Source organism: Rhincodon typus, chromosome 13, assembly GCF_021869965.1.
Source record: "Rhincodon typus isolate 14 chromosome 13, sRhiTyp1.1, whole genome shotgun sequence".
Taxonomy (NCBI): domain Eukaryota; kingdom Metazoa; phylum Chordata; class Chondrichthyes; order Orectolobiformes; family Rhincodontidae; genus Rhincodon; species Rhincodon typus.
In genome coordinates this window covers 22491825-22505219 of record NC_063344.1, presented here as the reverse complement: position 1 = coordinate 22505219, position 13395 = coordinate 22491825, and the positions used below count along the sequence as shown (strand labels likewise).

The following is a 13395-nucleotide window of genomic DNA, read 5'->3' as shown; positions in this document are numbered from 1 at the left end:
TTTTTTGACCATATATATTAGCTGGCATTTGTGTAGGATGTTATTTGCCACTTAACAGCCCAAACCTGAATGTTATGCAATTCTTGCTGCATTTGGCTATAGACTGCTTTAGTAACTGAGGAGTTGTGAAAGGTGCTGAACATTGTGCAACCATCAGTGAACCACTTCACTTCTGACTCTTTGATGGTGAGAAGGTCATTGATGAAGCACCTGAAGATGGTTGGGCCTAGGACAATACCTTGGGGAACTCAGTCAGAAATCACATGATACCAGGTTATAGTCCAACAGGTTTATTTGAAAACGCAAAATTTCGGAGCCTCAGTCCTTCTTCAGGTGTTAGTGAGAGAGGTAGTATCAGACACAGAATTTATAAGTAAAAGATCAAAAATTCACACCATGGATGAGGATGTTCTAAAGAAACCTAAGATGTTGTTAAATCTATAATCAGTTAGAAGGTTTTAACTGATTAATATGTATGTGTAAATCCCGAATTCCTTTCAAGTCATGGTCCTGAGAGAACTAAAGGTTTTATCACACACACACACATTCTCTCTCCCACACACACACACACCCTCTGTTCCCCCCCAACCAAACACACTCTCTCCTCCCCCTCACTCACACCCTCCTCTCTCAACCCCCTCACTCTCTCTCTCACTCATTCTCTCTCTCTCTCACACACACACACACAAATAAAACCAGTCTGACTCCAAACTAAAACACAAACAGATTGTAAACAAGGTCTCACACCTAACATGCATTGTCTGATCTGAAATGTCACCTCTTCTTTGCACTGATAAAACCTGTAGTTCTCTCAGCAGCATGACTTGAAAGAAATTTGGGGATTTACATATACATATCAATCAATTAAAACCTTCTAAATGATTAAAGATTTAACAGCATCTTAGGTTTGTTTATTACATCCTCATTCATGGTGTGAACCTTTGATCTATTACTTATAAATTCTGTGTCTGATACTACCTCTCTCACTAACACCTGAAGGACTGAGGCCCCAGAAGCTTGTGTTTTCAAATAAACCTGTTGGACTGTAACCTGGTGTCATGTGATTTCTGACTTTGTCCACCCCTATCCAGCACTGGCACCTCCACAACCTAAGGACCTCATGCAGAGATATCCTGGAGCTGACATTATTGATGTCCTACAACCACAACAGTCTTCCTTTGTATCGGATATGACTCCAACCAGAGGAGATATCCCTCCTTTTTAGTCTACTCCAGTTTTGCTAGGGCTCCATGTTGCTGCACTTGATTAGATGCAGCCCCAAAGTCAGGGGCAGTCACTCTCACCCCACCCCTGGAATCTATGTTTTATCCATATTTGATTCAAAGCTGAAATGAAGTCAGAAGCTGACTGGTCTTCACAGAACCCAAACTGAGAGTCAGTGAGCAGGTTATTAGAAGCCAATACTGCTCAACAGCACTGTTAATGACCCCTTCCAACACTTTATTGATGATCGAGAGTAGACTGATGGTGGCAGTAATTGTCTGCATTGGAGTTGTCTTGCTTTTTTGTGTGCAGTACATATCTGGGCAGATTTCCATATTGTCAGGTAGATACCAGTGTGGTGGCTAGACTGGAATTGCTTGGCTAGGGATGCAGCATTTCTGAAACATTAGTCTGCTGAACTGCAGCATGGTGTTGTGTGGACCGTGGATCTATATCTTTTGATATGAACAACAATGTATTGATTTCACTTGAGTGACTGATCCCCAGGATCCAAGGTTTTTTTTGTGCCTAAATTGTACACAGTACAGAAACAGGCCATTCAGCCTATCTGGTCCTTCCTAGTCTTAATTCACGATGTGTAACTAGATAGTGTGGCTAAGTAGTTTGAGGTGCTGGATTTGATTTCCTGTTGTTATGGGGCATGGGTCCAATTCCCATTGCTGCATAAAGAGTTTATGGTGATTTACTCTTCAGCTGTTTCCTTTGGATGAGCAAATGCTGGTTCTAATTTAATGTGGTGCTGGTTGTGCCACTTAACTTTGGGATAATAGGTCTGGAATTCACAATCCAGCTTCGTGGTGGAGGAAAAAAACCCTCAACTCATTTAAAAGAAACTGGATCTGCAGGTAATGCTGTAAACTGTGAGGCTAGGGACCAGGGCTGAAGAGCAGGGTTAGAAATGGGAGGCTTGTTCGTTCAATCAGCATAGACATGATGGGCTGAATGACTCCTTTTCCTTTCTATGGACCTGTGGAACCTCCTCCAAAGTCTCTTCTTCGCCTGATCAGCATATTCATGAAATCTTTTCTTCCTTGTGTTAATTTAGCATCTCCTTAAATGCAATGATAGTATTCACTTTAAACAGCCCCAGTTCTACATTCTCACATGTCTCTCGCTAAAGACGTGAAAAAGAAAAGTTATACTGGACTTAAACCATCATCTCACCAGAGATGCAGCCAGATCTGCTGAGTATCTCCAGCACTTTCTGTTTTAATGAAAGAAATTTCCCCATCTTCTCTATCAGTTAATGAGTCACTATTCACTGCCCCTGTTTCTGGTTTCACCTACAAGTTAGCAATGTGATGTCTGGATCTCTGATTCATGGCATTCAACACTGACACCCTCCCCGCAACCCCCACTTCGGCTTGTGATTCTATCTCAGACCTCTCTCCAGTTTAGAGATAGTAAGAACTGCCGATGTTGGAGTCAGAGGTCCCGACCTGAAACGTCAACTTTCCTGCTCCTCTGATGCTGCCTGGCCTGCTGTGTTCCTCCAGCTCCACACTGTGTTATCTCTCTCTCTCCAGCTTCATGTTCTGATGAAATCGACTTACAGATTCCAAGATATCATGTTTCTTGTGATGTGAATTCAGGGTTTTGGCTATCTGAAGTTTCAGCTTGTCACACCTGCTCCAGTTAAACCAGTTTGCATTATCCGCCCCTCGCACCTCACTGACCAATCCCCACCACTCCCTACCTGCTGCACTCTCCTATCACCATCCCACCAACCTTCCCCAGCCTCACCCCTCCTCTCTCTATTTATTTCTGAGCTGCCTTCCCCCTCCCCATTTCTGAAGAAGGGTCCCGACCCGAAACGCCAACTTTCCTGCTCCTCTGATGCTGCCTGGCCTGCTGTGTTCCTCCAGCACCACACTGTTATCTCTTCATTATATTCAACTCACTCACCTTTGAGGCTGAAGAAACACCATCAATCCAGCTTAGATGTAGGAAATTTAAGATATACAGCCTTTAGCCTTCTCTACCTATTGATTAGAATTGGAGCGTGGAATTTAACGGAACCCAGACAAAACTGCTGTACTCTGCTGCTAATGTGTGCTGCTAGTGGAGCTTTTGAAAGTGGTATCAAGCTTCTTAAGTGTTGTTGGAGTTGCGGTCATCCAGGTGACTGAGGAGTATTCCCACACACTCCTGATTTGTGCCTTGTAGATGGTGGACAGGCTTTGGAGAGTCAGGAGATGAGTTACTCCTCTGCAGGATTCATGGCCTTTACAAGCTCATGTAGCCACAGTATTGATACGGCGAGTCCAGTTCAGTTTCATGCTTCAATCGCTTGTTATTTCTACACTGGAATTCAGGGTGGTCCAGTGATTAGTGGGAATCTCATGGCTCTGTGTTGCCTCCTTCAGGTCGCCTAACAAATCTTGTCGGGTTTACCTATGGCCTCCAATGGAGAGAGAGCAAGCTAACGTTTTGAGTCTAGATGATTCTGACTTCAGCTCTGATGAAGAGTCATCTAGACTCAAAACATTAGCTTGCTGTCTCTGCATGGATGCTGCTTGACCTGCTGTGATCTCCAGCATTTGTTGTTTTCAGTACAGATTCAGCATCTGCAGTAATTTTCTCTTACCTATGGCCTCGCTGGGGGGGGGGCACTGTATTGGATTGAGGAACTTGACAACATTAAAACCAACCTCATGCCAACGCCTCCGAGGCCACCTTGCTTTGAGACTTCCATACTGCTCCCAATTGCCTGCATCCCAGGATCCAATATTAATGCCTGCGCTATCACTGGAGCCATTATTGGACCTAACCAGCTGCCAGCATTAGAAGCTAGCTAGCTTTTGACTGTTCAGCAGCTCTTGAAGGCCATAATTTCAACTCGCAGGGTAAAAGGCCCAGTGGAGGCGATGACCTGGTGGTATCATCACTAGACTATTAATCCAGAAACTCCGCTAATGTTCTAGCAACCCAGGTTTGAATCCTGCCATGGCTGATGGTGGAATTTGAATTCAATAAAAGAAAAAGTCTGGAATTAAGAATCTATTGATGACCATGAAACCATTGTCAATTGACAGGAAAAATCCATCTGGCTCACCAGTAACCTTCAAGTGAGGAAGGTCAAGGAAGGAAATCTACTTTGGTCACCTGGTCTGGCCTACATGGGACTCCAGACTCACAGCAATGTGGTTGATTCTCAAGTCCCCTGTGAAATGGCCCTATGAAATGGGACGGGCAAGAAATGCTGGACAGCCAATGATGCCCAGGTCTCACGAGTGAATTACAAGAAACATTGGCCACTTGATTGCCTGTTGATCATGTAATATCATTACGCTTCCCCACAGAAATGACATATTATCTGACTGGGGCAGGGGGCTCTCTATCATGGAAAGTAAATCCAGGCCAATTTTCTTTAATTAGTTATTCCCAAATAATCAAAATAGCTGTGTTCATCCAGCCCTGCAAGCCTTTCTGCTCCTATGATACTGCTTGGCCTGCTGTGTTCATCCAGCCCTGCAAGCCTTTCTGCTCCTATGATGCTGCTTGGCCTGCTGTGTTCATCCAGCCCTGCACCTTGTTATCTTTTTAAACCGTCTATTTATAGGATGTGGATGTCGCTATATGGACCAGCATTTATTGCCTTTCCTTAATTGCCCTGGAGAAGGAGGTAGTGAGCTGCCCTCTTGAACTGCCACAGTCCCTGTGGTGTAGGTACACCTGCAGTGTTGTTAGGGAGAGAGTTCCAGGATTTGACTCAGGGACACTGAAGGTACAGTGATACATTTCCAAACCTGGATGGTGAGTGGCTAGATGGGAACTTGAAGGCGGTGGTATTCTCATGTATCAGCTGCCCTTGTCTGCCTAGATGGTAGTGGTCATGGGTTTGGAAGATGCAGTCTCAGGAGTCTTGGTGAATTTCTGCAGTGTATTTTGGAGATAGTATATATTGCTGCTACTGAGCATCAGTGGTAGAGGAAGTGAATGTTTATAGATGTGGTACCAATCAACCAGGCTGCTATATTGTGGATGATGTCAAGTTTCTTCAGTATTGTTAGAGCTGCACTCATCCAATTGGGTGTATTCTTTCACACTCCTGACTTGTACCTTGTAGATGATAGATAAAAATTGAGGAGTCAAGAGCCGTATAATGAGCTGCAGAATTTCTAGCCTGTGACCTGCTCTTGTAGCCGTATCTCCCAAAACATTATCTGGCAATTTAATTTTCTTTGGTATCTGCTTTAATCTATCTTTCTCTTTCATTTACATGTTAGTAATTTTTGATGGTATTCTTTCCCTATGTTCTCATACGCAATGTAAAAAGATGCACCATTGTCCTGTATTGATCTTCTACCCTATTTATACCGAAGGTGTGTGTCAATTTGTGTTTGTTCCTTAGCCCCATTTCCCCAAGGAAAATTCCTTAATGCTGGATTAACCTGTTGTTCACATTAGATTAGAATTGAGACTCACGCTACAAGCTGATCATTCATGTATCGAAGAGCATCACTAATGCAAACCAGTCCATCATCCTCAATTCTGTTGGCAGCCAAATCCAGAATCTTCAAGGGAGTGTTGTGTTTCAGCAGCTCAGCCAAAGACTTTGCTCCATCAGAGGATATCTGGTTACTGACATACCACATTAAATGATTTGTATATGGTACATATTGAAATAAATCCACATGATATTCGTTCACATACGGCCCAATGTCTACATAACCTCTCAAACCACCTACAGGAATAAGTCTAAATGAGGAGTGAAGTAGAGATAAATTGAAGATGGTCTTAGACTAGGAACCAATTCTAATCAGTGGTAGCAGTGTCTGGGGACATGATGTATCAAGATGCAGGCAGCAGACTTTTGGATGAGCTTAAATTTACAGAGGGTGCAGGGTAGGATTCTGGTCAGGAGGGCAACAGAACAGGAACATCTTGAGGTAACAAAAGCATGGATGATGGTTTCAGCAGCAGATAAGCTGAGACAGGACAGAGGCAGGGGATTCTACACATTAGAAATAGACAATGTTGTTGACGGTGAGAATATTGCTGATGATGAAGATATAGAGTGAGAACAAGAACCAAATCCATGTGGTTTATGCTAAGGAGCAATAAACTACTGGGTGCATTCTCTAGGCCACCAACTAGTGGGCAAGATAGATAACAGCAAATTTACAGGGAAATTAAAGACAGATGCATAACTATGAATTTTTGGAGCTGCATCTATCCCAACACGTGGAGAATATTCCACCACACTCCCGACTTGTAGATGGTGGACAGGCGTTAGAGAGTGATGATGTGAGTTACTTGCCACAGGAGCTTTAAACTCTGACCTTCTCTTGTAGCCACAGTATTTCTATGGTTAGTTCAGTTTAGTTTTTGGTCAATGTTAACCCATAGGATGTTGAAAGTGGGTGACAGTGACAGGTGATGAAGTGACCAACCAGAGAGAAATTGTAATTAACTTTGTCCTCAACATTCTACCAGTCGCAGATGCCTTTGTTATGCAATTGCAATAATTTGCTTAATTGCCCTCCCTCAGCAGTACACAATATCAAATGATTGAATCCTTCTGTAAAGAAGGAAGTCATTCAGCTCATCAGCTACCTGCTAATTGAAAGACAAAATGCATCTTTTACCAATGGAGATCGAGGAGTCGGAGACTCTGGTTGTGAACCAGTTTATCACAAAGTTGCTGTATTCCAAAGTTTGTCATTCCCATTTTTATTAAATGCAACTCCTGAAGAGTGTGGTTAACTTGAAGCATATGGGCCATGTGGACAGTTTCCTCTTCCTAAACAAAAACAAAAGGAAGAAATCCTGGTGAGTATAAATATTATTAAGGAATATTAATCATTATTAAGTGACAAGGCTAATGTAATGAATGTTGTCTGCATGGATTTTAGTAAGGAATTTAACAAGGACCCACATGACAGCTTGGTCAGAAATGTAAGGGCCCATGAGATACAGGGAATGTGGTCAGCCATATTGAAAGTTAGCTCAGCATAGGAAACAAAAGGGTCCCAACCTGAAATGTCAACTTTCCTGCTCCTCTAATGCTGCCTGGCCTGCTGTGTTCCTCCAGCTCCACACAGTGTTATCTCTGACTCGAGCATCGGCAGTTCTGGTAATGGTCAATGGACGTTTTTGCGAATGGAAAGTAGTTTCCAGTGGCGTTCCACAGGACTCAGTGTTAGGTCTCTTGCTATTTCTGGTATAATTAATGATTTGGATATAAATGTGGTGGGAGGCATGATTGGGAAATTGGCCAGGCTGTTGATAAAGTGGAGGATAGCTATCGATTCCAGATTAACAGGAGGCAAGGGTTATTTCTCTTATAACAGAATCGAGATTTACAAAATCATGAAGGTCTTGAATAGAGGAAACAGGTAACATCTGTTTACCCTAGTGGCGAGATCCGTTTGTGGGATGTGATGTAAGGTGTGTCATTTTTATATATTTTAATATCATTTATTGATTGATTGATTTATTATTGTCACATGTATCGAGATACAGTGAAAAGTGTTGTTTTACGTGGTATACAGGCAGATCATACCATACAAAGTGCATCAGGATAGCAGAACAGAGTGCAGAATACAATATTACAGCCACAAAGAAGGTGCAGAGAGAAAGATCAAAATTAACATTCAAGAGGTCTGTTCAAAAGCAGAATGTGAGTTTGGCTTGTGTCAATTAAGGGGTTTAATGATTAATTTATAAATATTTCGATATCTCATACTGCACACACAGCCAGTGCTGTGCCACTTACAAACATCTTCCCCTACTGCTTGAACAAAGCAGCAATATAAACAGTTTCAGTAACATTTATTTTAAAAATGCAGCAATTCCTTCCAAAATCTCTGGTTTTAAAACAGTCTTTTTTTTTAAATATTGAGTTGATAATCAAAAGTACAGAAAATGAAATTATGTAGTCTTTACAGTTTTGCCTTTGTCTTTGAAGGGTTTAATGATTAATAAACAAGTACTTTTGTTGCCATGATGATTTATTTTAAAAATACAGTATGAAAGAGACTTCCTGGAGTTTTATTTTCATTGGGTGAGTTTTATAAGCAGAGTAAACAGTTCAGCAGTAAGTTTCAGTTAGAAGGTTCCAGAATTCTTCATTTTGGTTTATAGGAAACAACCATAGCTTGAAGAACACCATTTTGAGTTCAGGTTTGCAAAGTCTTGGCTAAAGTTGGGTGTATAAAACAGTCTGTCCTGAAGATTTAAAACTGTTAAGAAACAGGTTACTCAATGTAAGGAGTTTAGTTGAACATTCCAGATCAGAAATGTTTGGTTAAAATCCTGAAGGGATTATTTGAAGCTGAGAAAATTTAAACACAGTTGCATTAAGACTCAAGGAAGAGGCTGCCAGATTACTGAGACTAGGAATTGTATGTGGTGAATGCGGTGCCAGTCAACCAAAGCTACTTTGTCCTGGATGGTATCAAGCTTCTTAACTGTTTTTGGAGCTACACTCTTCCAGGTAACTGGGGAGTATTCCATCACACTCCTGACCTGTAGATTCCTTTTTATCTGTTTGTTACAGAGCGAAGATAGTCAGACTGAAGAAAAATCAGTAGGTCTGCAGCTGCCAAATAACTCTCTCCGTTCACTGCAGTAAGCTACTTTGAACTTGAATGAAACCAGCTTATCTTTCCTTTCATTCATGCTGCAAATTGGGACTTTGAATTGAAGAAGTTAGAGACCTTTCATAAGTGAAACAACCACCCTGTGTCTTTTGTATTTGGAAGTATTTGGAAAAAGGAAGCTTGAGGAGAAATCTAGGTCAACAAAAGCCAACCCACAGATCTTGTGAACAAAGACTTTTTTTTCAGTTTTCCTCTGACCATGTGACATTTTTTTTTAACCAATGTTATGTTTATTCCTATCTGGGTTTCTGTAAGAGGCAGTTTGTAAGTGGTTTAGGTTTTAATTTGTAGCGCTTACTTAATTGAATTAATTGCTTATCTGTAGCTACAGTCTAATGACCTGCAATGAATAGTGATTTCTTGTTAAGTACAGAAACCTGGTCCATGCATTCTATCGTCTGAAAGTCAGGTAGTTTGGGGATTTTGTGTATTTGTTTCAAAAACTTTAGCCTTGGTCACAACTCCAAGAATAATGGGGTTTGATTTCCAGGGAGTACCCCAGTAAGATCACATAGTTTTTGGCAGGCAGGGAGGAGGCCTCTAACATCGATATCTGGACATTAGTCCACAGATCAATCGGCTACTTGTTTCTGACTGAAGATCTATTCGTCCCAATTCCCCTACAACCATGCTTCCATTACTGCTTCAATTAATAGCAATGTGAACAGTACTCACAATGAATCACTTGCTTCAAAAAGCGCAGCAATCTTTCAACAACTTTTGTTTTTTAAAACAGTTCGTTTTTATATTTTAGATAAAATTAGAGATCTTTCATACACAAAACAACCACCCAGTGCTTCTTGGAAACCAGTAGAAGCATTTGGAAAAAGGAAGGTCGAGAAGAAACTTCAAAAAAGTGTTTTTTCACATTAAAGTGCAACACTCTGACTGCAGTCCTCAGCACCAGTACAGAGGGTCCCTGATGTCTGAGGGTATCTGTAGTCAAGGATACTTGATCAAAAATACTGAAAATAAAAAAGGATACAACTGCAAGTTCTCAAATCCAAACAAAGCAAATTGTATGTGTGAACTGGATGAGATGGATTGGTAATTTAGATTTTAAAATATGACAATAATCAATTCATGATTTGCAATAAGAATACATTCCATGAAGGAATAACAAGCCAACAGGAAAATTTGCAAAGAAGACTTTTCACCAGTACCTGAATAGTGTGAATAATTGGACGACCTACATCAATGGCTCTGAGAGATTTGTTGTGGTGCAGAACTGTTGCTAAGGCAATTAGGCTTTGAATTTCCTGAAAACACAAAATGAAAAAAATCATAAAATTCCACACAAAAATTAACTAAGTTATGCTGCAGAAAACACAATTCCAAACAGGAAAGAAAACAAAAGAACTTGAACTAGCTTGAAAGGTGGATACTTCTTCAGCGACCATTTGTTAAAATGTTGCAATATTATCTAAAATCTTGACAGTTCACCGCAGGTAGTACTGAAGTGGTAATGTTACTGGATTAGTAATAGCAAAGCTGAGGCTAATGCTCTGGAGATCAAATTTCACCATGGTAACTCGGAGAATTTAAATTCAATTGATAAATTTGAAATTGAAGCTATTCTAATCATCAGTTTAAAATCAATTATTGTGAAAACTCATCAATTTGTGACTCCAGACAGCAATGTAGTAGATTCCTAACTGACCATTGAAATGGCCTAGAAAGTGACTCAGGGTTGTATCATGCTGATCTGAAGCTTCAGTAAAGGGATGAAACCCAGCATCAATTGAGGCATTGGAAATAACAAACACAACTCTTATGAATTCTACAAAGACTTCTTTCGTAACCTCTAGGATCTTGCACCACATTTGGGAGAGCCATTCCACAGACTAGTCAAGCAATAAACAGACATAGTGAGAATCACAGAGGTTATGCCTCATATTTCAACATGTTGCGGACTTGAGTCTAAAGGATTGTGGGGATAACTTTTTTTTAAAACTTCAATGAAAAGACACATTGGATTTTTTTTTAAAATAAGACATTTCCTAGAAACCACATGGCTCCAGGTAATTGCTGGACTTAATTTTTTGAACTAATTTCATGAAAAACAATCTGACTGTTTTATGATTTTTGGTTTCTTGGGCATTATTCAATCAAACTGGCTTTGGCAGTGGCTTTGACTTTTCAGGGGGTGGAAGATTTATCCTTGGGTGATTCAGAAAAAAAAAAGCAAGATTATTAGAATTTGGTAGGCAAAGTTGAAGTTGAGATTTAAAGCAGGCTAAGAAAGCAGATGTAAGTGAGGTAATAACACAGCATTTAGGATAAGAAGAACGGGAAAGCAAACTAAACAGCAATTCAGTTAAGTTAAAAAGAATTTGGTTGCACATGAAGCAAGTTAAACAGGAAAGAGAATGGTACATGAAAAAAGCTTGAATTTGAAAGAGAAGAAAAGAAATTCAAAGACAGTACCTTCCAAACTGACCACCACTACAATCTAGAAGCAGGTACTTGAGAACACGACAACCTGCAAGATTCCCACAAGTTATTCACCATCCTGACTTGGAAACATATGAGACTTCACTGTCGCCGGGTCAAAATCCTGAAACTGCCTCCCTAACAGCATTGTAGGTGTCTCTACATCTCTGGAGCAACAGTGGTTCAAGAAGCCAACTCAGCACCTCAATTGCTAAGGCAAGTAGAGATGGGAAATAACAATGGCCAACTACGCTAAGCTCACATTCCATGGTCAAACTAATAAAACAAACACACAATAACACACACACTGGTATGCACTGATTCATACACAGATACACACCAAAATGTACAAAACTATACTGGAACACATAAATATACACACTGACACAAAGGTAACGTCGCCATAGTCCTATAGGACCATAGGGCTGCTCTCATTAGAAAGAGGACTGGTGGTGTGTTTAACCTGATGGTCACCAATATTCAGGCCAACGTCAAGGTTGAGAAGGGTGACTTTCATGGTAACCTCAGTTAGTGCAGGACATGAACCTGACCTGTTGGTGTCACTCTGCATTGCTAATCAGTTGTCCAGCCAACTGACTCACACAAACATGAACACACACAAAACATGACGTGGACATACAAACTGGCATATAGCTCCACACACAATATATAGACACACTATATAAATATACACTAACTCATATACGCACACTGTTTTACATTGTTAACATGTGTATTTATTAGATAGTCCTGAGTCTCAAGCTACTCCTCTTTGCAAGCGTTCACTGGCAACTGCATCCATGACTCCTTGATCACATAAATGATCCTCTGCTGCTGCTGGTTGGCCATTTGTGATTAGTCTATATAACTGAATCTTACTGAGCAACTCACCAAATCACAGTCACCAAGGTCTAGAGATTCCAAAGTACAGTTTAGCTGAAGCATTGTAGCAAAGTGCATTCCACCTTTGTTGCCAATTTTATTCCCATTCATCCTCAGATTCTTCAGAGATCTGTTGAACTGCATGAAAAGGTTTATTTTTAATATTGTTTCCTTGTAATTGTGAATAAAGCTTGTTGATAGGTTTCACTTCTTGGCTTTTTATCTCCCATAATGCAACTTCTGGTCGCAAGTCAGAGATAAATCCCAATGTAGCACCTTTACCTTTATTCTTATTGCCGCTTGATTGAAACACCTCCCAACCCCAAAGTCCAGGATCCATTTGAACCTCTCCCTAGCAAGGAAAATGCTTGCATTCCTATTTTAATCATCCCACAGGTAACATCTCAGTCCAAAGCAAAAGGAAAGAGGCAACATCCCTTAAACACTGGCTCTCCACTCCAGTGACCCCACTGCAAGGGCCAATCACATCCACATCAAGTGTAACCAGTCATCCTGTCACAAATGTACACTGGAGAAACAGTGGCCTTTATCACGTTTCCTGTGGGTTAGAAGTGGGGACAGTTGGCACTCAAGTACAACATGTAGCACCACGTGCAATGCCACAGTCCATGGAACTATCCAGTCAGGACTGGTTCCAAGCCCACCCTGTGATGGTCAAGAGATTCAGACACTTACCTGTAAACCTTTGGCCAACCATTTAGCTCCATGGCTGCCAATCTCATTACACATCAGGTTGAGATCAGTAAGCGTGGTGCTGTCCTGGAAGATGATAGCAAAAAAATAACAATCAAGAGGAAGTCGCCAGACACATTCACACAAGCATCATTATTACTCAGACATTCAGATTGATGAAATCTATTACTTTAGTTATTTCAACTGCCTCATTCCTCCTCTATGCCAATTTGATTGTTCTGCACTGTTCCATAGCCTAGTATCAATTCCAAACTAATCCCACTTCCCTATCTTCTACCCATCACCCCATGTCAATCCAAAACTAAACCCACTGCCCCACTCTCTCCTTACAACCGCATAGTAATCGCAAACAAATCTCACTGCCTTTTATCTCCCTATCATCCCGTATCAATCCCAAAACTAATCCCACTTTACCATCTTCTCGTCATCCCCCTGCATCAATCCAAAACTATTCTCACCGTCCTACTCTCTCCACATAGCCCTGTAGCAATCCCAAACAATCCCACTGCCACTT

General features: G+C 41.0%; 1 protein-coding gene across 2 annotated transcripts in view; it reads right to left on the bottom strand.

The window, feature by feature from the left end:
• The window catches only part of lrrc34 (leucine rich repeat containing 34), a 34757-nt gene that overhangs the window by 6504 nt on the left and 14858 nt on the right, over positions 1-13395 (bottom strand). For both annotated transcript variants that reach the window (XM_048604471.1, XM_048604472.1), the window contains 5 exons: positions 12864-12947; positions 12177-12305; positions 10016-10111; positions 6837-6991; positions 5674-5829 (listed from right to left, as the gene is read on the bottom strand). In XM_048604471.1, the coding sequence (XP_048460428.1) occupies positions 5674-5829; positions 6837-6991; positions 10016-10111; positions 12177-12305; positions 12864-12947 (620 nt within the window). The remainder of the gene's footprint in view (positions 1-5673; positions 5830-6836; positions 6992-10015; positions 10112-12176; positions 12306-12863; positions 12948-13395) is intronic.